The sequence below is a fragment of the Hibiscus syriacus genome, unplaced genomic scaffold (genome assembly GCF_006381635.1).
Source record: "Hibiscus syriacus cultivar Baekdansim isolate YM2019G1 unplaced genomic scaffold, ASM638163v2 tig00110013_pilon, whole genome shotgun sequence".
NCBI classification, from domain to species: domain Eukaryota; kingdom Viridiplantae; phylum Streptophyta; class Magnoliopsida; order Malvales; family Malvaceae; genus Hibiscus; species Hibiscus syriacus.
In genome coordinates this window covers 2941885-2967989 of record NW_024062563.1, presented here as the reverse complement: position 1 = coordinate 2967989, position 26105 = coordinate 2941885, and the positions used below count along the sequence as shown (strand labels likewise).

The 26105-nt window shown below is 35.1% G+C and overlaps 1 protein-coding gene and 1 pseudogene across 1 annotated transcript; both read right to left on the bottom strand.

The window, feature by feature from the left end:
• Positions 1-14696: 14696 nt before the first annotated feature.
• On the bottom strand, positions 14697-16303 carry LOC120212318 (annotated as a pseudogene).
• Positions 16304-18887: 2584 nt separating this feature from the next.
• Positions 18888-23844, bottom strand: LOC120212534 (aminopeptidase P1-like). The gene is made up of 16 exons (XM_039210809.1): positions 23667-23844; positions 23528-23591; positions 23307-23446; positions 22931-23215; positions 22732-22854; positions 22223-22501; positions 22000-22086; positions 21741-21805; positions 21538-21604; positions 21046-21180; positions 20831-20911; positions 20193-20247; positions 19935-20039; positions 19762-19833; positions 19292-19416; positions 18888-19160 (listed from the first exon to the last, which is right to left on the bottom strand). The coding sequence occupies exons 1-16, from the start codon at positions 23757-23759 to the stop codon at positions 18999-19001; spliced, it is 1938 nt and encodes a 645-aa protein (XP_039066740.1). The 5' UTR covers positions 23760-23844; the 3' UTR covers positions 18888-18998.
• Positions 23845-26105: the final 2261 nt, after the last annotated feature.

The following is a 26105-nucleotide window of genomic DNA, read 5'->3' as shown; positions in this document are numbered from 1 at the left end:
AAACATCATTCATGGGCTTAAAGATTTTTGTTAGTGCATTTACTTGCAATGATTGCTACAACAAACTGTCTCTTCTACTGCTCCAATATACCCCATTCTTTTTGAATCCTGGAACAGTTTAGTTGACAGTAAAACTTGTCATCTTCAACTTTTGGAATACTGTAACCAATGCTACCCTATATAACCAGATTGTAAATAATAACTTGTTCATGGCTTTATGATGGTGACGATTTGCTTACTTTGTATTCCATGCCTTTAAAAGTATTAACATAAAGTGATATTCAGAAATCTTTACCTTATTTCAAAATTATGTTAATCCATAAAAGAATAAATTGAATTTTCGAAAATAAATTGAATCTCAAATAAATTGAACTTGAAATAGATAGAATTGAATTCAAAGTTATGACAAGCATAAGAATGATAAAAATTCAAATGACTCAACAAATTATTAGCATAAGTATTTCTAAATTAATCAAATTGACACAATTTAGAGTAATGATGTAAGCTTTTGTCTGGAAGATCTCAAACGTTGTCAAAATGCTTGTAGATGTGAAGTTTCTCCCAAACTGTCAAAATCTTAAGAGAGTTCAATTGCCAGATGCCTAATATCAACATGCATTTGAGCCGCCCTTTCAGGTTTTCAACTCAAATCCTTCCTTTGGTTACAAGATGCCCTTTGCGGGTTTTCACCTTGACCCCCTTTGCCAAGATCATCGCTCCTCCGGAAAAGGCCTTTTTCACAACGTATGGCCCTTCCCAATTAGGCATCCATTTCCCACGGAAATCTTTATGTATAGACAAAATCTTTTTTAGTACTAGATCACCCTCTTGGAATTCTCTTGGATGTACTTTTTTGTCATGAGACTTCATCATCCGTTTCTGATACATCTGTCCATGGCAAATAGCTTTCAATCTTTTCTCCTCAATAAGGTTCAATTGATCAAATCTAGCTTGGATCCATTCGGATTCATCCAATTTTGTTTCTCTCAATATTCGAAGCGATGGAATCTCAACTTCAATTGGTAAGACTGCTTCCATCCCGTAGACTAAAGAAAAAGGTGTTGCCCCAGTAGATGTTCGAACAGTAGTTCGATATGCATATAAAGCAAAAGGTAACTTCTCGTGCCAATCTTTGTAAGTTTCAGTGGTCTTTGTAATAATTCTCTTGATGTTCTTATTTGCTGCTTCAACTGCCCCATTCATCTTTGGACGATATGCCACTGAGTTTGCATGTTTGATCTTAAACTGTGCACAAAGTTCGGTCAACATTTTATTGTTCAGGTTCAGAGCATTATCTGTAATGATCCTTTCTGGTAGGCCATACCGGTAAACTATCTCTTTCTTTATGAATTTGCAGACTGTTAACCTCTTAATATTGGCATATGAAGCAGCTTCAACCCATTTGGTAAAATAATCAATTGCCACAAGGATGAAGCAATGTCCATTCGATGCTTTTGGTGTGATTGCTCCAATGACATCTATTCCCCACATAGAAAATGGCCAGGGTGCTGTCATTACATGTAAAGGAGATGGGGGTACATGAATCTTGTCTGCATATATCTGGCATTTATGACATTTCCTTGCATAATCAATGCAATCTGTGTGCATGGTAGCCCAATAGTATCTATATCTCATTATTTTTCTGGCCATGGAAAGACCATTTGTATGTGTTCCACATATTCCACTGTGTACTTCTTCAATGATGCTTCTAGCTTCGCTGGTATTTAAACATCTCAATAGCATTTGATCATTGCTTCTTCTATACATAATCTCTCCATCAAGAAAATATCCAGCATCCATTCTTCTCAAGGTTTTTTTTATCAATTTCAGATGCATTTTGTGGATAACTTTGATTTTTGATATATTGTAGGATATCATGATACCATGGTTTACTATCTACCTCTTCTTCCACACTATAACAATGTGCAGGAATTTCATATACTTGCATTTTGATTGGCATCATATCAACTTCTTAGTTGCCTGAAACATAGCAGCTAATGTAGCCAAAGCATTTGCCATTTGATTTTCTTTTCGAGGGAGATAATTGAAGGTAACTCTCTCAAATTCTTTCACTAATTCGAGGGTAAAATTTCGGTATTCCAACAATTTGGGATCTTTTGTTTCCCATTCTCCTCGCAATTGATACACCACTAACGATGAATCTCCATATATTTTGAGACATTTGATTTTTCTTTCTATAGCTGCTTTCAATCCCATGACACAAGCTTCGTATTCCGCCATGTTATTGGTGCAAAAGAACTCCAGTCTACTTGTAAAGGGATAATAAATATTTTCTGGAGAAATTAACACTGCCCCGATTTGTCCTGACTTCTTTATTCATGGATATGTACAACAAATCTTCATCGGGAAAATTGAAACTCAAAGGCTGATAATCATTTGATACACGACTGGCCAGAAAATCAGCTATGACACTTCCTTTTATCGCTTTTTGGTTGACATATACAATATCAAACTTAGATAATAACATCTGCCATCTAGCCATTCTGCCTGTTAAAGCTGGTGATTCCATTAAGAATTTCAAAGGATCAAGTTTTGATATCAACCAAGTAGTATGGTATAACATATATTGTCTGAGTCTTCGAGTAGTCCACACCAAGGCACAACATAATTTTTGTATTGGTGGATATCGAATTTCACAATCAGTAAATTTCTTGCTCAAATAATAAATAGCTTTTTCTTTTCTTCCAGATTCATCATGCTGTCCCAGTACACATCCCATTGAATTTTCAAAGATCGTCAAGTAGAGAATTAATGGTCTATCAGGCATTGGTGATACTAAAATTGGGGCATTGGATAAATATTTCTTAATAATATCCAAAGTTTCTTGACATTCTTCATTCCAGACTTCAGGATTGTTCTTTCGAAGTAATTTGAACACTGGATCACATTTGTCAGTTAATTGAGAAATGAACCGAGATATATAATTTAATCTTCCCAAAAAGCCTCGAACTTCTTTTTTTGTATTGGGTGGTGGAAGATCTTGAATTTCTTTTACTTTATCTGGATCAATCTCGATTCCTTTTTTACTGACCACAAATCCTAAAAGTTTCCCGGAAGTTACCCCAAAAGTGCATTTTGCGGGGTTGAGCTTTAATTGATACTTCCTCAATCTCTGGAAAAGCTTTCTCAGATTTTGAATATGTTCTTCTTCAGTTCGGGATTTGGCAATCATGTCATCCACGTATGCTTCAATCTCTTTGTGCATCATGTCATGAAACAAAGTTACCATGGCTCTTTGATACGTTGCCCCTGCATTTTTCAATCCAAATGGCATCACTTTATAGCAGAATGTGCCCCACATGGTTACAAATGTTGTTTTTTCCATGTCTTCAGGATTCATTTTTATCTTATTATATCCTGAAAAGCCATCCATGAATGAAAACCATGCGTGTCCTGTAGTATTGTCCACCAAGGTGTCTATGTGAGGTAATGGAAAGCTATCTTTCGGACTAGCTTTGTTGAGATCTCTGTAATCCACACACATTCGAACTTTTCCATTTTTCTTCGGTACGGGAACAATGTTGGCTACCCATTCTGGGTATTTGGCTGCCTGTAGGAAACCTGCATTAATCTGTTTCATTACTTTTTCTTTGATCTGCAACAACATTTCTGGCCTCATTCGTCTGAGCTTTTGTTGGACCGGTTTATATTCTGGATTGATTGGAAGCTTGTGCATCACTATATCTGTACTCAAACCAGGCATATCTTGATAAGACCATGCGAAGATATCTTTGAACTCTTGAAGGAGATTTACCAATTCTTGTTTTATCTGGATTGTCAGAGTAGTACCAATTTTCACCTCTTTTATTTCTTCATCTTTTCCCAGATTCACAGTTTCAATCTCTTCTTTGTGAGGTAGAATTTTTTTATCTTCTTTTTCTACCAGTCTTAATAATTCAGTAGGAACATCACATTCCAGTTCATTCTCACACCCATTGATTTCTTCCAGACATATGGGCTGCTCTAAATTTATCTCTTGATTAAATTTAGGAATAAACATGCTATTAACATGGTGACACCTGCAAATTTAAGTCGGACACATTTTCGAAAGAATATAGTAAATAAATGTAAAAATGTAAGAAAATGTAAAGAATGATTGCTATCTGAAAATTTTAAAGAAAATTTCTTATATTTAACCTAATTTTCTTTACAAGATAACAAAAAGTTTTCATACTTTTGAGCTAAACATAAAGATTAGTTCTGAATATTACTCTGCGTTAATATTAAAAACTATAGGAAGATCTTCAGTGGTCCAATTGTTGAGTGTTTCTCCAGGAAAACATGGGCGAATCCTATCCAAGTATTTGCCAGTCTTGTTGTCATTCATGATCATGTTGATAAATAATCCATTCATAGCTTCTTCAAATATGCTTTGATCTTTCGTCAACTTTTCTTCTTTAAAGGCCTCAACAAGCTGTTGTTCTACATTAATTGTTCCCCCGGATCTGAATGTGGTCTTCAATTGTGGGAAAGACATGTGTTCCCAAAGGATTTCTTTCCCTTTCAACCTTGCCTTTCTGTCTTCACATCTTCTTTTCATCTCTTTGTTCTTTTGCTGAAAATTGGGCTTAAATCCAAGCCCAAAACGATCTTTCTTCATCTTTATACTTACAGGAACCGAAATCCCTTGAAGATTCTTTCCTAAACCTTTCCCAGCTTTAGCTCCGATGCCTAAAGTTTGTCGTACCGTCATCTCGGTACAATCAGATAATCTGGGATATGGAATTTTGCTTTCTTCTGCAATAAAAGTTGCATTGACAAATTCAAGAGCTCGGAAAGAGCATTCAAGAGAATCATCATTGGTTTCAATATATGGAACATCACTTGTTACAGACGCAATGATTTCTTCTTCAGCTCCGACACATATTAGTTGTCCATCAACAACAAATTTCAATTTCTGATGCAATGAAGAAGGAACTGCTCCTGCTGAATGAATCCATGGCCTCCCTAATAAACAATTATATGTAGGGTGGATGTCCATTACTACAAAGTCAATATTATACACGACTGGTCCAATTAACAACTGTATTTCCATTTTCCCAAGCATCTCTTTTTGAGTACCATCAAAGGCTCGTACTACATTCTGATAACTCTTCATGTGTGATTTATCCACAGGCATTCTTTGAAGTGTGACTAGAGGCATCAAGTTGAGAGCGGATCCATTGTCAATCAATACTCCTGGCAACACATGACCATGACAATGTGTCGTGATATTCAAAGCTTTTACTGACCCCATTCCGCCTTCAGGTATTTCATCATCCGTGAACGTTATGTAATCGTCAGCGGCTATATGTCCCACAATTCTGTCAAGTTTATTGAGGGATATATCCTCAGGGATAAATGTTTGATTGAGCATTTTCATCAAAGCATTTCTATGTGCTTCTGAATTCATCAATAGATCAAGAATAGAAATTCTCGCTTGTTGTTTGTGTAGTTGTTCAACCACACTATACTCACTATATTTTAAGAATTTCAAAAATTCTTGCGCTTGTTTTTCTGTCATATTGAATACTGGAGGGGATTCATCATCAAATACCTTTTGGGGTATTACCATGGTTTTTCCTTTTGTTTTCACTTGTTCCGAGGCATTGGATGTTTCGGGAGAGTAACATCTCCCACTTCTTGTAAAGAATCCGACTTCACTCACTGCTTCAGACGTCGAACCCAAACTCTGTATTTTCTCTTCCGTTTTTTCTAGAGAAACAGATCCTCCTACCATTGAAACATTGGTAGTATAATTCCAAGGTACTCTGCGAGTATCCTTGTATGGAAATGGTAGAGGAGTGGTGATAACTACTTTCGGCTTTGTTGGTGCAGGAATCACTGTAGATGATTTCACATTAATGATCACAGGATCATTTGTTCTTTGACTAGGTTTAGAATCCTCTGATGAGCAAACATCATCTTCTTTTTTTCTCTGGTTCTTCTTCAAAGAATTCTATCTCTCTGCTATTCATCAATTTTTGCACCAAATCCCTAAACTCAGGACATAGTTAAATTTCATGCCCCTTCTCTTGATGATATTCACAATAATTCTTGCCTTCATTATGCTTTGGCCTGAATTGTTGTGGAATTATACCGGCTAAAGAGAGTTGTTGAAATACCCAAACAAAAGGAGATTTAATTTCAGAAATGTCAGTTTTTGCTTTCTTTCTGTTCTCTTCCTGAATTACATTCACGTTTTTATCTCCATGATTTGGCAATGGATGATTTGATGTAGATGGTGAATTGAATTCCAACTTTCCAGTGTTGATCAAATTTTGAACCACCCTTTTGAATGCCAAACAGTTTTCAATAGAATGACCCGTAATTCCTTCATGGTAAACACAGTGTGCCTTTACATCATACCATGGAGGGAATGGTGGTTGTATGGGAACCAAAGGATAGGGTCGTATGACATCTGCTTTTAACAGTGAATCATAGATCTCAGCATATGGTACTGGTAAAGGTGTAAAAGACAACCTTTCATTTTCTTTTCGAGATCCTCTGGACTCTGCTCGATTAGTGTTTGTTTCCTCTTTCTTAACCCTTGGCTGGATTATTGTAACACTTTTCGATAAATCCTTGTTGTAAGAGTTTGCATTGTTGACTTCATTCTCTTTTTTCCGGTACATAGGTCTTTTGGAACTAGACCCCTCATTTGATTCAATTTTGCCACTTTTCAAGACATTTTCAATGAGTTCTCCAGAAATGACCAAATCTGAAAAATTTATGGTTGCATTCCCCATTAGATGATTTAAATAAGGAGCTTTCAATGTATGGACAAATATTACTGTGGCCTCTTTTTTCTGACAAAGGTGGTTGAACTTGGGCTGCTGTGTCACGCCATCTCTGGGCATACTGTCTGAACGTTTCGTTATTCTTTTTCTCCAAATTTTGGAGAGTCCATCTATCAGGGACCATGTCTGTTACGTGGCGGTACTGCTCTAGGAATGCTTTAGCCAGATCTTTCCAGGATCTAATGTTGGCTTTGGTCAATTGAGTATACCATTTTAAAGCTGGTCCTGTCAAACTATCTTGAAAGCAGTGAATTAACAATTTCTCATCTTTCACATATCCTGCCATTCTGCGACAAAACATAGTAATGTGGGATGAAGGGCATGTGGTACCGTCATATCTATCAAATTCGGGAACTTTGAACTTGATGGGGAGGATTAGGTCTGGAACCAAACTCAACTCACTAGCGTCAAACCCGTAGAATGATTCAGTTATTTCCACAGATTTCATTCGTTCTTCTAGGATCTTGATCTGTCTGGTCAATTCTTCATTTATTTTCTCTTTCTCATTCAACTCATTCAAATCTGGGATTAGATGCTCAGCATTAAAATCCCCTATTTTCACATCTGATATAAGTGGATTTTTGCTTGAAGATGCAGGATCCACTTGTCGATTTTCATGTGGTTTGGCTTCTTGAAATGCTGATGTACGAGCATTGATTTGTATAGGTGTAGTACCAGAGTGATAAATTGATTCTGGTGGAAAACCTAGAGGATACATAGGTTCTTGGTCGAAAGATACAGGATTTTCATGCATTTTTCCAATGATAGCCTGCCTTTTAAACATGTCCTCTATTTTCTGTATCATGCTGTCTTGTGAATTTGCAATACTGGCTTCAATTTTCTCCAGCTTCATTCTCATTTCTGCTTGTTCTTTATTATGTTGTTCCTCAATACGTTGTATTTTATCCTCCATAATTCTCTTAGTAGCTTGTCTAGTACCGTAGTGATGTTGTATTTCTCTTTAAGCCAAAATAACTGCGATTGAAAAATCTTTTGATATTATTTTTTCCAAATTTTAATTAATGAATTTTATCTTAATAAAAAAAATATCCATAAAGAAAATCATGAAATGAATAATGAATGTATGCAAAATGCATGTATGCAAAAAGGTATTGATCCCAAAAAGTTAACTGTCATAGAACAACTTTCATCGGCATACAAAAGTTTCTTTATAATAGTTCATAACTACAGATAAGGCGTAGCTTTCCTATTAAGCTCTATAATTTCTTTCATTAACCATGACACCTTCTTTCCGAATTTAGAAACTAGATCAACGTGATGCTCAATTATTTTAGCTTCAACAGCTAGTTCCCCAACATATCTAGCAACTTCGCTCATTTGTATCATGGCCTCGAACACCATATTACTTCTTTCTTCACTTCTTTCAACATAGAAATCAGTTGACTTTTGCCATTGTTCATTAGTTCCTTCAAGAGTTTGCTCTAACTCAGTGATTCTGACTTGGCAATTGTACAGAGTTTTTTCAAGATCTCTAATGCGTCTTCGCAGTGAAGCACTTTCCTCATTACTTTCTTTGAGATCATTAGGTCCTAGACGAACCTTTTCTTGAAATAATGATTCTTCAAGTTGCAAAATGTAAGCGTTAAACTCTGAGTTTTTGTTTCTAGACTGATCCAAATCTTCTTCAAGTTTTGTTCGTGCTTCTTGCGTTCTTTGATTAATCTTCTGGATTTGAACATTCTTGTTTCTGCATCTTTGCATCCAATTGCTAGCCACTTCTTGCTCTACCTCAAGTTTGGTGTTGAAATTCTTTCTTTCCAGCTCCCATTTTTCTTTTTCAATATTGAACTCTTCAATCCTTTGGCCTCTAACTTCAAGTTCGGCAATCAACTGGTTCATTTCAAATTCAAATCCTTTGAACATGATATTTTTTCTCACCTTCAAATTTATCAAAGATGTCATTTTTCATCTCTTCTAAATCTTTGGCTCGATCCCTTTCTCTTTGCATTTCATTCATGATTTCGCGGTGTTCAGCTTTTTGTTTTATAATTCGCTCTCTTCTGTCATCCTCAAAAATCTTCCATTTTTTGCTTTCCTTTCTCAAGGCTTTTGAGTAGACGGCTATTCTTTCCTTTCAGATCTTCAACTCGTCTTTTCTCGATGTTCAATTATCTGGTCATCTGTACTGTTGATTGGCTTGGTCCTGATGCTTTCCGGGATTTATATAACTTTTGGTAATTTTTCTTTAATGCTCTGAATTCATCATCAACTTTTTCTTTATCTTCTCTCAACATTGCACATTGTGATGAATGGAAGTCAATGTCAACACCCAACATAGCTTTATCTTGTCTCATTTGCTCTAATTCTTTCGACCAGCCTTCTCTTTCTGCTTCAAACTCAGCTCTCAGGATTTCAATCTCTGATGGAACCACCTTAATGCGATCTTCCATAGAGATATCCTCTTTTTGATCTGGTAGAGGAATATTTTCATTTTTCCTGACAGATCTCCATTCCTCATAATCAGGAGTTAGCATTTCTTTTGCTGATTTAGCTCGGATACAAAAAATTGTTTTCCAAGCTGTAACGGCTTCCATGATATTTCTTTTATAATTTTTGCTGTGGAATGCGAACTCAGATGAATGTAATCCAACGGTGACAGGTACAAATTGACGACCTTCATACTGTCTTATGACCAGAAGTGGTGCATATCCAATTCCTCCCCATAATTCGAGCAGCATTATCCAATTGTAATCACCACATTTCTAAAAGAATTCCCTTTGGATTTGCCACGGGGCTCGCCAAACAATGTCATTGCTTTGCAGATTTCGAAAGGCATTAATCCACATATCTTTCTTAATTTCTTTCGGCCATTCTTGCTCCAGAAATTCTTTTAATGGTGAGTAATCCGTATTAAAGCGTCGGTATGAAACCTTTTCTGTCCTCCAGAAATGGCTACGGATCCAAACATATAACAACTGGGTACACCCTGAGAATCGTCCACCTCCTAGCTTTCTACAAGCATTTAATGATCTGAAAGTCTCTGCTAGAATTGCAGAAACAGGATTAATCTTTTTTTGTAGAAGTTCAAACAAATCTACTACTGCAGCTTCAATATATCCCAATACTTTTGGGAAGATGACCATACCATACATACCCAGAGCAAATAGATCGAATCGTACTTTAGTGTCTGGATGACTCTGAATAAGTTCTTTAATGTTGGTCCAAGCAATGCCTTCGCTTTCGCCTTTTTGTTTTGTACGGGATGCCACCCATTCTTCTCGTACCCCGGTAATCTTTGCTAATTTAATTCGAAAGGGTTGAGTTTTAATTGACTTTGAATAGATTCGATTCTCAAAAGCCCCTTTTATATGTAGCAAAGTTGTGTACTCTTCAATAGTAGGGACCAAGTCCTCCTTATTAAGAGTGAAGCAATTGTACCCTGGATTCCAGAATTGAATTAGGGCTCTGAGTAATTCATCATCAACTTCGACATAGAGCAAATATGGGATGTCTCCGTAAGTCTGATAAAACTGCAATTTTTTGTTTGAGTCCCAACTTTCCCAAATGCTTCGCAAATCTTGCATGTCATTTCATTTTAGCGAAACTGGAGCATAACTGGCCAAGTTCGATACATAATCATCTTGCAGACTGTCTCCTCCTTGTCTTTGTAAGTCCTCAGCCCACTGTCTTACTTCTGAGTTTAGAATTATTTGATTTGAACACTTTTTATCCATGGATGAAGGCTTTACAATGAGACAATTAACACGAGGATCAATGCCTTTTATCCTGTATGATGCTATGCAAACAGAAAAAATAAAGAACACACAAAAAGAAATGAATTAGTTTACATAATAAAGAAATTTAATAATAATATCTACCTAAATATCCTGTGTGTACACCTATTTTGGACAAAATTTCGGCATGGCTTCAGATCGGAAGAGTTTCTAGGGTTTATTATATGCAAGGTTTTAGATCTAAGAATAAAGGTACCCGAATTGTCCTTGTTAGTGCCCCCTTGGGCTGTTAACCCTCAATCCTAATCCATCACAGACTAAAATGGATCGAGTTCAATTCGAGGGGATACATTTCTCTATGCCTGACACGGAGAATAAATTCTCACGAAGACATAAAGTATATGAACCTTGAAAGTTACTTGCTAGGTCTGACACGGAGAATAAATTCTCACGAAGACGTTGCTTTCACTCCCACTTAAAAGGGACAAACTCAATTATAGAGCTTTATGTTATGCCATGTAAGTGTTGTGTGTGAGGAGGAATGTTCAAACCTTTAATAGAAAAAAATAAGTAATGAAATAAAATACTTGCAAATAAAAATGAAATATTAATAAGAAAATATATAAATACTATGAAAATATATAAAAATTTGAAAAGAAAGAATTATAAATTAAATATATGAATTTTTAATTTATAATTAATAGAGACAATTTATAATTGATTTTAAAAGTTTGACCTTCCCCAGCGGAGTCGCCAAGCTGTCGTAACCGGTTTTCGCCCGGGCACGAATTTTGTACTTACTTGGCGGGAAAATTGATGTGAATAAATGGTTTTGAAAATAATTTGGGAGTCGCCATCGACCTTTTGGGTCAAGTAGGTCGAATACCTAAAAAATTATCTTTTAAAAGAGTTTTTAAGAAAACATCAGTTAAAAGATAAACTGATCTGCGTTTTAACCAAAAATTCGTTCTTTTTAATAGTAAAAAGGGATTCGTGGTCGGTTACGTTTAGGGAAGGATTAACACCCCTACAACGCCCAAAATTAGTACTTTTTAATTATAAATTGTCTCTATTATTAAAAATTTAAAAATTCAAAATATATTTAATTTATAATCCTATTATTTCAAAATTATATAAAAAAATATTTATTTATTTAAAAATATCAGAAAAGGACTTCTAGGTGCCTTAAGACAGCTCTTTTCTTTGATATTAATAAATATTAATTTAAATAAAATTAAATAATAATTTTTTTATTAATATTTAATTTTAAAATACCAGAATATGACATCCAGTTGTATTAAGACTGCCCTTTTCTTCGATATTGAAAAATAAATATTAAAATAATTTATTGAAAAAAATATAAATTATTATTTATTATATATATATTTATGACTACATAATAATAATAAAAATATTTAAATATATAAACAAGTAAAATTAAAACAATAAAAATACAATTAGAACTATATATTTAAAAGCAGTAAAATAAATAAAAATATTTAAAATTAGTGACTAAATTATAGTAAAATTAAAATTAAATACCTAATTCATAATTAATCAAAATTATAGGGATTAAACATGCTATTTCTTTATTTATTAATTTAGTGACTAAAATAAAATTATATAAAATTCGGATATTAGATTAAAATAAATTAAAACATACTATTCAGATTAAAAAAATTAATTATTAAAATTAAAGGACTAAATCTATCATTTACCCTAAAATATATTATTTTAATACAAAGGACTAAAATAAATAAAAATAAATTTAAAGAACCGAATTAAAAGGATTATAAATTGATTTAGTGACTAAAATGTAAAGTTTACAAATTAGGATGACTGCGGAAAGGATTTAACTTTTATTTAATTACACAAATAGCCATCCCCGAAACGACGTCGTTTGGGAAGGGCTATTTAAAGCCGAAATCGGCTGGCCCTTCGGGCCATCTCTCATTTCTTTTTCTTTTTTTTTCTCTCTCTAACTGAGAGAGAATAAAAAGCTCTCCCTTCTCTCTAGCTTCCCTCATCGGAGGGAAGCCGGTCACCGGACGGCAGCTGTCTGCCGCCGTGATTCTCACCGCCGGCCACCACATCCGGTGGCCGTAAAAATTTATTTTTACCCCATTATGTAGATCGGACCGTCCTAATGACGGTTCTGGTGATCTTTTCTTCTAAATAGCTCCCGATTGGAGCAAATCTAAGAAAGTACCTTCGATTTTCGAAGGTTTTGGTGACGTTTGAAGAGGTCCGGTGGTCGTAGCTTCCTCGGTAAGCTTCTCTCCTCCCTTTTCTTTTGTTTTTGGTTGCTGGTTGTTGTGAGTTGGTCTCTATTTTTGTATCTTTGCTTTCGGTTTTGTCTCTCTGGGGTCTGTTGGCTCTCTCTTTTCTTTGCAGATGGGGTGATGGCTTTATAGCCATCACCGGTGTGGCCATCGGACCGGGTAAAAGAGTGGAGTCTGGTGAGTCACCGGACTCCCAGTGGTGACTCACCCTAGGGCCATAACGTGGACGGCTGGCGTTGGAACTTCTGGAGCCTTCGGTTGGGGCGTGGCAACGGCTGGAGCGACGTGGAGCGGCGGCAGCTGGTGTAGTCCCTAGGGTATCATAACCCTAGGGTTTCTTCTGGCGTATCTGTGGACCGTTGGATCTCATCAGATCCAACGGTGGATGGTTGAGACGGCTGAGGCTTAGATACAAACCCTAGACGAGTTTAGGGTTACACATTTGGGTTAACTGGTTGGGCCACTGTATTGGGCCTTTAATTTGGGGCTTGTAATTATTATTATATATATATATATATATATATATATATATATATTTATATATTATTATTTATTTATTTAATAACAATAATGTATATAATAATTATAATAATAATCATAATAATAATAATAATAATAATAATAATGGGTAAAAAAAATTTTAATATCTTCAATATATTTTTTAAATTTTTATTTTTTTCAAATTATATAGTTTAATTAATTTAAATTTAATCAAATTTGTGTAATGAAATTTCAAAATCCTTATTAAAATGCATGAGTAAAAAATTATGAAATCTTGGAGATTAAAAACAAAGCAAGAGATGAAGATTAAACATATTACTTCTATAGAAAATTACAGTACCTAATTCCCCAAACCAATAGCTTTAGGATCTTCCATCTTAACCCCATCATCTTTAGCCATGCAAACAATGGACAACTTCAAGCAAGCTTCAACACATGAAGAAAAGGATCTCTTGACCTCATCTCTGGAAGGCAACCGCCGCGGCCACCGTGTCTTCAGCTTATTATTCCGATCACCGGAGCAGCATTCATACTTCTTCTTCGCCTTCTTGACCGCAGTCTCCACTAGTTTCTCATTCTTCTTGGTTGTCATCAATGGGTATCTTCTCAGGTATTTTTGCCTCATCAGACACCTATCTTTTCTGCATCCGCAGCTTAGTTTGATAGGGTTTCGCACGTCTTTGCAGCTCCACGAACAGCGTAATCTCTCCATGGTTTCGATATTAGACCTAGTATTCTTCCCTAAGTATAATTCAACGTCAATGTAAGCCTCAAAATAAGTTTTTGCTTTTATATAGATGGAAGAAATTAAATCGTTTTAAGAGTCCTTTTCCTACGTACTAGAGAATTTGTTTTGTTCTCAGTGTAAGTAAAACAAGTCCTTTTATCTCTCTATCATCAATATTAATAAATGTATTTTGTTCTTTGATGCACTTTTCTCCAAAATAAAGCCATGTATAAGTGGGGCATGAACAGCGTCCACCTTGCCTCCCACTTGTAATGAAACAAATCATTTTATAGTTTTAGTTGGAATTAAACCAACTCCATACCAATTTTTTTTCCTACCATCAGCTGCTGATCAGATGCATGGGAACATAAGATCATGACACCTATCCCTACTTGGACAAATCAATTCGATTAAACCAACATGGATAACTTATCCCATGTATAAAGTACTTGTCCTAAATTTCATAACCAATCATGCTTACATTTTGATTTAATGGATATCATGGTGGCATTCGATTAAACCAACAGTTGGCAGCCACTTCAATTATTCATAACCAACACTGGGATTTTCAAAGATTATGTTATAATAGACATGATTCATATAATAATTTAAAATGATCAGAAGACATAAATCCAATACGTTTCATGCAAGCGAAATCACGTGGCGGATGTTTTGATGGGGTTATATTGAAGACAACCTAAAAGCGAAATGTTATTCGATGTTTCCCATCTGCGATGACTGCCGTGAAACACATGAAGCAGAATTCTGATTAATGTTCTGTTTAAGAAAAAAATAAAAATAACAGAAACAAAATTTCAAATAAGGCCAATCTATTTATTTGAACATACAACTCTTATGCAGTATAGCGGCAAGTATTCCGGTCACGGCGTCGGTATATTCCTTGGTGATAAGCCTGCTCAAAGTCATGGAATCCATTGATGCAAAGTCGAGATGTAGGGTAGGGACAAAGCATCAAAAAGTTTGAGAGTCATCGTGGAAGAAGATGAAACTAATGGTTAGTCATTATCACTGATAATGATTTATTTGTGGAGAGTTTGAACATCATAAAGAAAGATGCAAATTCTCATCTTTTATCATCCTTGTAGGAGACACTAACCTTTTAATCAAACAAGATAGGCAGCCTAGTTTTGCCTGTACGCTATATAATTAGCTAAAGCAATCAAGGGTGCAGATTTCTGAGGACAAAATCCTTGAAGTATCTCTAGTGCATCATTCTTCAGTTTCTCTGCAAACTCCCTTGATTTGTCTATCCCCATCAACTTAGGGTAAGTGAACTTATCAGTAACCAAATCTTTGCCTGCAGTCTTCCCTAATTCTTTAGTGACATTGTTACATCAAGAACATCATCCACAACTTGAAACAATAGCCCAATGTTCCTTGCTAATTTCCTTAACTTGTCCACATCTTCATCACATCCACCTCCAAGAATCGCCCCTAAAACCACGGCTGCTTCAAGCAAAGCAGCGGTCTTGTGAACATGGATGAACTCCAAATGATCCAATCCCACATCGGTTAGCCCCTCACTTTTTATATCCACAATTTGACCGGCCACCAACCCTTCAGCGCCGATGGATTTAGCCAATTCCCCGATTGCTCTCACGGTTCTACCAGGCGTAACACCGACTGTGGCAACAGCTATGTGTTCAAAAGAGAATGCCAAAATAGCATCCCCTGCTAATACAGCTATATCTTCACCGAAGACCTTGTGATTTGTCGGTTTCCCTCTACGGAGATCGTCGTTGTCCATGCAAGGTAGATCGTCGTGGATTAGAGACGTGTGTATCATTTCCACGGCACAAGCCGCCGGCATAGCCATGGATTCTTGGCCGCCGACGAGGTCACAGGCGGCTAGACAAAGCACCGGACTGCCCTTTTGCTGCCGGCTAAAAGAGAGTAGCGCATTGCTTCATGGATTTTAACATGGTCGCGGAGTGAAACGGCCGAGTCCATGGCTTGGTTAACCGAGTTGGCTTTGTGAATCATGTATGATTTGAAATCGAAACTTGGAATTTGAGCGCCTGGTTCATTTTCCTTGACAGTGTCTTCTTCGGTAAGGACTGATTAAATCGAAGGAAGAGAAGTAAAGCAGAGTTTTTTGGGGGTTGAAGATGAAAGATTCTTCGAGGGATAGAAGGGAAAGGATATGGATACAGGAGAATACTTGGATATGGAAACTTGGTTGAAACTGCAGTGAAATTGAACCGACGAACCCAGATTCAGTGAAGCCATTGTTTTTCCTCTCCGGAGTGCTTGAAAGATTGGGTTTTTTCCTATTAAAAAAAGATTCAGCTAAAAATGAGAAATTTAATGCAATTTCCACTATTCAAATACAGAACTTCAATTCAGAGTTGACTATCATTTAATGAATCGGGGGAAGGAAAATGACAGGTGAAAGAAACACTACAACCAACAATGCTCTAATAAGGAACTGCGAAAATGAGTGCAATAAATATATAATATCTTTTTTGACGTAATTTAAAATATTATTTTTTTTAAATAATTTCCAGTTGAATGAAAAATATTATTATCTTATAATTTTTTATTTAACCACACAATATTTTCGATCAAATTAAAATTATAAAAAAATAACATTTTATTCTATTTTCAGCCAAAAATATTATATTTTTAACATATTTTAACCTCAATTTAAATCGTCGTACCTAAAATTACCTGAGAAATAAAGCTAAAAAGATTCTATGGAAATGGAAGTGGATTTTCATTTTTAATATCAGCCAATTAGCAGCCAACACGAGAAAACAGTATTCTGGAGTTGGGTGCTTGCGTTGTGGAGAAATGGTAGTTTTCTTGATAAATTATGTCATTCTTATTTCATTTTGGTCATTTAATTACTTTTTTTTCAAAACTATATTTAATATTTTATTTTGGGTTTCATTTTGATCTCTTATCATTAAAAAATTGACAATGGTATTGATATGTGATCATAAGATAATTTCACATCATCGTTGAAAAAAAATACCACATCATTTCTGTTAAACTTTAACGGTGGGTGATAAAATGAAATAAAAAATAACGGATATGATTTTAAAAAAATAATTAAATGACCTAAACAAAATAAAGTAAAAATTGGAGCATTAAACGTGTAGTTTACCCTTTTTCTTGAAAATACGTAATCCACTATATATTGGAACATATTAAAAATAAAAAAAAAAATATACATGGATCAGGGGACGCGTTTTCTTCTTTATTTTCATCAGACGTTTACGTGTTAACAACCGGAATGAAACATTTAATACTTAATAGTTAGGTCATATCATTCTTCAATCTTCAAAAATAAAATTCATTAATTTGATCCAAAGATACGGACCACAATAAGAGTTGAAGTCTGAATTTTGTTAAAGACGAAAAGGAAATTATAAAATATTAAGAGTTTAAAAGTTATAAATGTCATATTAAAACTTTAAATTAAATTGCATTTAAGAGTTTTTCTGCGTATTTAGTATTTAAATTATTAATTTTAATTCATTTTAAAACTTAAACTTTCAAATTAGTCAAATTAAGTATGTTCATATAGTCAAATTAGTAAAGTTGGCATACTTTTAAATTCATATACATATCAACCATCACTACACATGTTATATTTTTTATTGTATATATTTACTCATACTAAACATATTGCACTATCCTACCTTCTTCTCATAAACATTTATATAAAATATTCTTATTGAAATAGTAGAGATTTAAAAATTTTGCATCCAAAATAATTACAAGAAATCGTGACTTGATTCAATCATACACACATTTAATTATATTTCAAGCATCCCTTTAATAGCAATTTACGACATACACATCTAATTATATTTCAAACATCCCCTTATACGACAGCTAGTAACGTAATATTTTATAATCGAATAGAAAATTTAATGATCGTTTTAAAACGTCAAAATCTCCAATTCCAACTTGTATGTAGCTTCCAAGTAGATAATCTCTAAAGAAGGATATGAGCATTAAATTCCCTTCTTGCCCCCTTTCTTGACAACAACTATGATCCAATCTTCTTCATCTGATAGGGTCCAATTTCTTCATTTTGATGTTAGAGTTATGAACGAGGCTTGGTTTGTTTAACTTGTTTCTGGTTCTTTTATTATATAGGTTTTGTTTCTTCATCTATGTATTTGGATCATCTTTCTTTTTTAATTTCTACTCCCCATAATATCAAAAATACTTTCCAACATTTGACTACATAATTATTTTAGTCCATATTCTATATTTCTAGAGTATTTTAACCCCAACGTTTTATTTTAGAGCCCAAAAAAACCCCTACATTTAACTAAATAGTCCCTTTAACCTTTATTTTTTTTCTGGGAGCACGTTAACCCCAACATTTCATTTTAACTAAATATTCATTCATTGACTAACGGTTTCCATCCACTATGAGATCTTTTGACCTCAAAATGAAACGTTAAAGACCAAAATGCTCCAAAAATAAATATATAAGCCAAATCGACTATTTAATTAAACGTGAGAGGTATTTTGCCCGACTCATTCCGATGTAAATACTTCAACCTATCTTCTTCCGATCTTCTGCAACATCGAAGTCATCCCTAGTAAGCTCTCACAGTGCCATTCCTACCACTAAGAAATATCAACTTACAGAGGATCAAAACCCTCTAAGCAGTAGCCCTTTTCCAACGGCACTGTCAGATGTATCGTGTGTTCACTAAATATGTTTGGTTTCTTAGTGAAAACGTGTTCTGGGGTTGTGTATGTCAAGGTCTCTTCATGTAGTAATAAATAAGCCACGAGAAATGCATTTTCATGTTAAGACAACTTCCATTTATATACGACGACTTAGCTTCTCATCAGATGCAGAAAATCACAAATTATTCCATATATATCGGACATAATAAATTACCAAATGCAGATCATTCAGAATAACAAGTTGCGTATTCGTTTCCGATATAGAAAGAGAAAAGCAGAGAAAGAACAGAAAGGTCTTGCTCCAAAATACGTATCATGCACTTACAGGTTCAGTGGCTTTCTTCAGCCAATCCAGCTCATATTTGTCCATGTATGGTGCAAGAATTTCCCTGCATTTTGAATGGTAGGCATTCAACCATTCAACCTCCTCCGGTGTCAAGAGGCTAAGGTCGATCAACTTTATCTGATATGGTGCCTGAACATAAGATAAGCCATTAGAATCTAAAATGCAGCTGTCTTGAAAAAGCATATGCACAATGCGCAAACAAACACATAAGGACCGCTGTTGATAGGAGACGAACAATTTATTCCTAGTGACAAACTTACCCATGTGATATGCTCAAATGACAAGTATCCCTTATCACCAAAATTGAATTCGGTATCAGCCTCCTTGATTACGAGCACATTCTCTAATCTTATACCAAAGCTCCCGTCTTCATAATATCCAGGCTCTGGGAAATGGAATTTACAATTAGAATTAGTAAATGCTCCATCTCATCACCTTTTAGACCAACAATACACGTCACCACGTAGTTTTTTAACATTGAGAAACCGGAATTCTTTACTAGAACTTCATAATTATGGTAATATGCATATAAGAACCACAACCACAACAGATCGACCAAGGTTGCTTGTGAAAAAAACTCCAGCAAAAGATGACAGATTAGGTTTAATTAAATGCTTAGTGACAGAAAAGAATGAAAAGCTATAAGTAAACCAAAGCATAAAGATAACAAAGACGTGAAAGAAAATCAGTATAAGGAGGGACAAAAATAAAGCAGGACAAACGATCTAACCATCTGTTACTGTCATAGAAACTTGAAGTGGCACATTACGAGCCTGTTGTCTCATAGTAATTAGATGTGGTCCTGCTCCAAGTAATTCAATCGGGAAAAAAAAGTAAAATGAAACGTTTCAGTGAATTAATAGTAAACATAACTTCAGCAAGTGTGTGTAGCTAATTGCTAACCTTCATGAACGTAGAGGTAAGATCCAACTCCATGGCCAGTACCATGTCGATAATCAAGACCATACTTCCACAAAGGGATTCGAGCCAGAATATCAAGTGTAGGACCTATAGAAAGCAATCAGTCAATCAATTAACAATATATATTTGTGTCCATATATAAATTGCATATTGGAGTTTAGACAAATTTGTACACAACTTAAAGCAAAACTGCTCAAATAAAGAACAATTAAACAGATAGATAAAGAAAACTTTTAATACCATTTGTTCCACTAGGAAACCGAACATTTCCCAGAGCAATATGACCCTTGAGAACCTGCATGGAATCCAACTTCTTCAAAATGAACAGGAAATGAAATCTGTGTGAATCTAAGGAAAGAAGAGAAGTGGAACCCAAGCATATTTATCTACCTTTACATCAAGCAGTATCCAAAAAAAAGAAGCCTTAAGAGTCACAAGTTCCGACTCCAATATGCTTCAACTGCCTTAACCCAAACTAATAGGGTGTAAAATGATAACTGTAGAAAATCATCACTATTGATACCTCATTGGATTTATCACCACAAACATTTATGTTGTTCTGTTCGTACAGAAACATTACATTTTTATTAAATGTTATTTAAAGCTTAACATGAAATAGTCAAATAGAGATAAGACATCCAAATCAAACTATGTTTCCTATGACATCTCACAATCATTCATGAGACAACCCATCTCCCGACTCCCAGGTTAAAACCACAAAAATTCCTAGAGAAGGGTAAGCAGCTTGTATTATCAACCCATTAGGGGCTTTAGAAATATAAGTTCATCAGAATCTAAAATCGGGATAGTGCGATAAAAAGGAAGGTAAACAAAGATGCACAGTATGAAGATCCAGAAATACAATAGAAGCCACTTACAGAGGTATAACAAGTCTTTTCATGTGCTGAAGGCTTTCCAAAATGAACTGTCCGAGTTATATCAGTTGTTCCATCTAGATACTTCAATAATGCAATCGATAAGATCATTTACGTAATTAAGAACCGGAAATAAGAATCTAGAATAAGAAATAGTTAGCATTTATTCATACTTTTGGTTATTGATAGAAGCAAACCATTAGGATTTGATAGCATACCTGCGCTCCTGAATCAAATAGATAAATACTATCTGGATCAAGCTCAGCACATGTTTCAGCCTCAGGTACGTAATGGATTATAGCCGCATTTGGACCAACAGAAGAAATAGTAGGGAAACTTAGGCCTCTAAAGTTCTGCAATTAGTAACATAGAAATAGTTTCTGTGACATTAACATAGACAATTGAACGTATAATATTTTAGCAACAATATGGAAACAATTTTGTAACATAAACAAGTACAAATGGATGCAGAAACTGTTAGCAATAACTGGCACTAAGATGGTCACTTCACTCTAAATGTTTATAAGTTGTGACTCCTAGGAAATTCTTAACTTCACATGTTATGATGCTCAAGTTTACAAAACAAAGTTATTGCATTTTGATGATGGACACGCAAGAACAGAACTTATTATCATTGTTGTTGTTATACCCATAATGGAATTTTGAATAATTTTCCTCTTATCAGAACAAAACATTCTAAAAAATATTACCTCTTTTGATGCACGAAATCCCTCCAGCTTATCACTAACTGTCACCTCTGTCAATTTCACAATGTCTCTGCACGGTTCATTCAACAGAATGAAAAGCCATTTTCAATTGAAAAGAAGGGTAGCTTTTTTGGTTTCAGGCTAAAAAATCAGAGAATGAGCAGGTTAAAGAGAGAAAAGATATCAACTACAATTCTTTAACTTACGATCTCTTTTTGCCTGCTCCCTTCCCCTCCAAGAAGTAGCCAGAAGCCCCATAAATCTCTTGCATCTGAACATTTAAATGATCAATATCATCATTTGCTGCCTAACAACAGCCTAAAATTTTGTTGCATATGTTGAGAAATAGTATACTTTGAAAGAAAGGTCAAATCTAAAACAGATTTGGGTAGAATCATAAACAATGAAATAGAATATTTATCAATTCTCAAGAGAATATAATATATGAAGGTCAGAGTCCTATACCTGCTTATCTAACCAGACAAGATACTGCACAACAGCTGCACCATCCCGGATATGTGCATTCTTTAATCCATCCAACTCAACTGGATTCTGAAATACATAACCATTCAATACCTAAGGTGTTCTAACTTTCAAATAAATTATTTTCAGAATATCAAACGAGATGTCAAATAAACATATTTTATACACTCTAAAGACTCAACCAGATAGAAAATGCATCGACAACCTTTAAGGCTTTAGCAAGGGCCAAAGGTGATTGCTGCAGGAGCACCTTCTTAGCATTTAGTTTCGAAAATATAGCATAGCAGCATGAAGCAGGATCAACCCACGTAAGGTCATTAGAGTTCTCTTCTGCTTCACATTTTTCATTTTCACAAACACCATTTTGACCAGATCCTAATCCTGTGTCCTTATCAAGCTGATTAGATGCTAGCAATGCAACATCTGAGCTCACTTCACCATACTCCCTAACTTCAATTCCGTTCTCTTGCATGGAGGAGCTTACCTGCATTAACACATATGTAATTAATAAACCTTATGTCCTATCTTCATATATGTACAGGGATATAATAACTAGAAAAATACTGAAAATACCAACAAATGAATAAAAATGGTAACTCCAAAAATATATGAAATCCTACCTAGAGGAAAATTTCCTTGTCCACATAAAAGAAAGCTGAGCAGGAAGTTACAATATCATTTTGGAAACTCAAACAAAAAAAATAGACATCGTACCTTAGAGGAAACTTTCCTTTTGTCCACATAAAACAAAGCCGACTTTGATGTTACAATAGCAAATGCATGAACAACTGGACAATAAGAGACATCGCTCCCACGGATATTGTACAACCAAGCAACCTGCAAAGTGGCTATTTTAACTACAAAACACATTGGTCAACGGACCCAATCCGGCCAACAATTTGACAAATCATACCTCATCTAAAGCTGTGATGATAAGTCCACGAGCCTTTTCATTAGCGAGCTTTTCCCTCGAGTCTTTCAACTTTTCAGCAACAGAGCGGCCGGCAAATTCCAAGGGATGAACAATAACTGGATTAATTTCAGCGGGTGGCCGGTTTTTCCACACCTCATCAACCAAATTGCTAGAGGTTTGGACTAATTTCTGCTGTTTTTTCTCAAAAGCTCGTTCCCATCTGTGAGCTGTATCCACTGATACACACCAAGGATCAACCCCAATAGCTGCCTCCTCCGGCAAATTCTATGTTACATAATTACTTTAAACAATCAGTAAGAAAATCAAAATTTGGAGCACGGAATTGAAATTTCGGGAGGCAGAATGGTAATTTTACATCAGACATCCAAGCATCAACCGGAGGATCTTCTCCCATACGCATCAGTTTCCAATCATCACTAAGTTGCTGCATCGCTTGCGAGAAATATCGACCGTCCGTCCATAGCCTTGCTTTAGTTTTTGTAATAAGTGCCAAACCTGAAACATATTTTTCCAAAATCAATATAATTTGTAAAAATAATAATAGTCTCAATATGAAAAAAAAGTAATAATAAAGACCTGCACTTCCGGTGAACCCAGAAACGAACTCGCGCCTTTTATCCCGATCAGACACGTATTCGCTCTGCAAAATTTAATTAAAAAAAAAAGATAAGTTGAAATGACAATTGCTGTATAAAAGGAAAATGTTGTTTTTTACTTGATGATAATCTTCAGAAGGGACGATTAAGGCATCGAGAGGAGGAGAGTGAGAGGTCATTAAAGACCTCAACGAAGCAAGTATTTCCGCCATCAGGGACCGAGCGAGAATCGGTCTTTTTCTGTTGAAAATCTTCGAAAAGTTTCGAGAATCCAAGAATGATTTCAGGAGTTGGGAGTCTCGTTGGGCACTGTGTTAGCAGAGAGATAAGGAAGCCTTTATTTGACTTGATTGTATTTATTCGTTTTTTATTACGTTGATATTAATTGCATATCAACTCACTCAACTTTACTTTTGCTTCTATTCCACTTATAATACTTTCAATTTTTTAATTTAATTAAATTTATATATTTGATTTTTTTAATTCACTCACTGTTATCTCATTAACGGTGTGATTACGTCACTTATTTCATTAATATATTTTTTCACTGCCCTTTTAATGTTGATCCTCTTTATTTTTAATCTCATCAACCACCATTTGATAAGAACCTATCATATTCAAACCAACAAAACCCACCGTTATGCTTCCTCCTAAACTAGTTTTTCATAGTTAGAGGAACGTAAAGATAAATATGAAAAAATAGCTTATCTTTATTTGTAACAACCCAATTTTTCCCCAAATAAAAACCCTAGAAATTGGAGATTTTCATTAAAACTCTAAAATTTGGAAAATTTTAACCTAGATTCCTAATTCGAATTTAATGATATCAAAGCTTCGTTCAACTCTCAGATTGTGAAGCTCGATCATAAATGTTTTAACAAAAAAATAATGATTTTTGTCTATATAAAATATTTTTGATTTAAAAGGATAAATTTTTGAAATACAATTATTATTATTACTTCTTAATTGCAAATATTTTATAATTCATAGATTCCAATTATCAATTGTAATATTAGACGTTGGTTTTGTAGATAGTTCTTATGGCACCACGTAAGAGTTCTCGTTTAGCAAACCAACGAGTTCATACCACTCAAGCTATGACTGATCCTCCTTCTACTATGGGTCAGACCCAAAATCCAAACAGAGTTGATGAGACCGAGATTGCAGAACAAACTGAAAATTAGACGGAAGTTCATCATGTTGAAAATGAAAACCCACTCGCACCCTAGACTCAAAGTGATGGATCATGGGAATCCGAGAACGATGAGACTGTTGAGTTAGATAATGCTACGGTGAATCGGGAACTACTTGGTTACCTCCGTCAAACTGAGAGTGTCAAGAAACTCATATCGACTGAGTTTTTAGCTGTTGGGAAGACTGTGTTCGAGAGTAAGACTGGGATTGATCTTGCTGATGATGAGTATTGGTTGAAGAAACTACAATGACTGTTTGAGAAAATGGATTATTTGACTGATCGTATATTGAGGGTTGTTGTATCATTGTTAGATGCTGAAGCCAATAACCGGTGGGAATATGAGTAGAATACTATTCCACCCAAACAAGTCACTTGGGAACATTTTCGTTAGGCTTTTCAGGATCGCTATGTAGGGGCTAAGTATCTGGCTAAGTATTAGGAGGATTTTATAAATCTAAAGTAGAATGATATGTCAATAACAGACTATGAGATTGATTTTATGAGGTTGGTCAAGTATGTTTCATGGTTGGCTTTGAATGAGAAGGAGAAATGTGATTGGTTCCTAAAGGTCTTCACCCTTCGATTTGTTTAACGGTTGCCTTACACCATGACTCAGTGTTGAATACTCTAACTGCTCAGGCTAGAACTACTGAGAAGAGTGAGATGTTATCGGTATGTCCCAAACCCCATATCAATTACAGGAACCGGAGACAATCTGGACCATCTACACATACGGGTTATGTGAATCAGTTCGGCAAAAGATCAAAGGATGATGTGAGCTCTCAAGGTTGTTTTAGAGCAATACTAGTGTCATCTGTTGCTCCGAATTTAGTGTTGGCGGTTTGAATGATGGTTATAAGATATTGTTGTGCTTTTACTGTAACATGAGGCATCTTGGATAGTGTTGGAGGAGAACTTGAGCATGTCTTCGTTGTGGGTCTTTAGAGCATCGTTTCAAGGAGTGTTCTCTTCCGGGTTCTGGTTCATATGATCCTAATCAGTTTCAGGCATAAGTTCAGGCATCGACCCAAGTTAAGGATCAAAGTAGACCGACTAGTTCTGGTTATGGTTCAGCTAGTAGAGGTAGATCGGCTCAGAGTAGGGGTTCAGATAAGTCTGCAGTGAGACAGTCTGGGTTGGTATATATTACTCGAAGGTATGAGGATCGAGATAAGTCAGACGATATTGAAAGTATTTTCTTAAGTCATTCCATTTTTATGTTGGTAAATTTCGAGGACGAAATTTTCGTTAAGAATTCGATTTTTCCCAAATCTAAAACCTTAGAAATTGGAGATTTTTCATTAAAACCCTAAAATTTAGGAAATTTTAACCTAAATTCATAATTCGAATTTAGTGGCTAAAT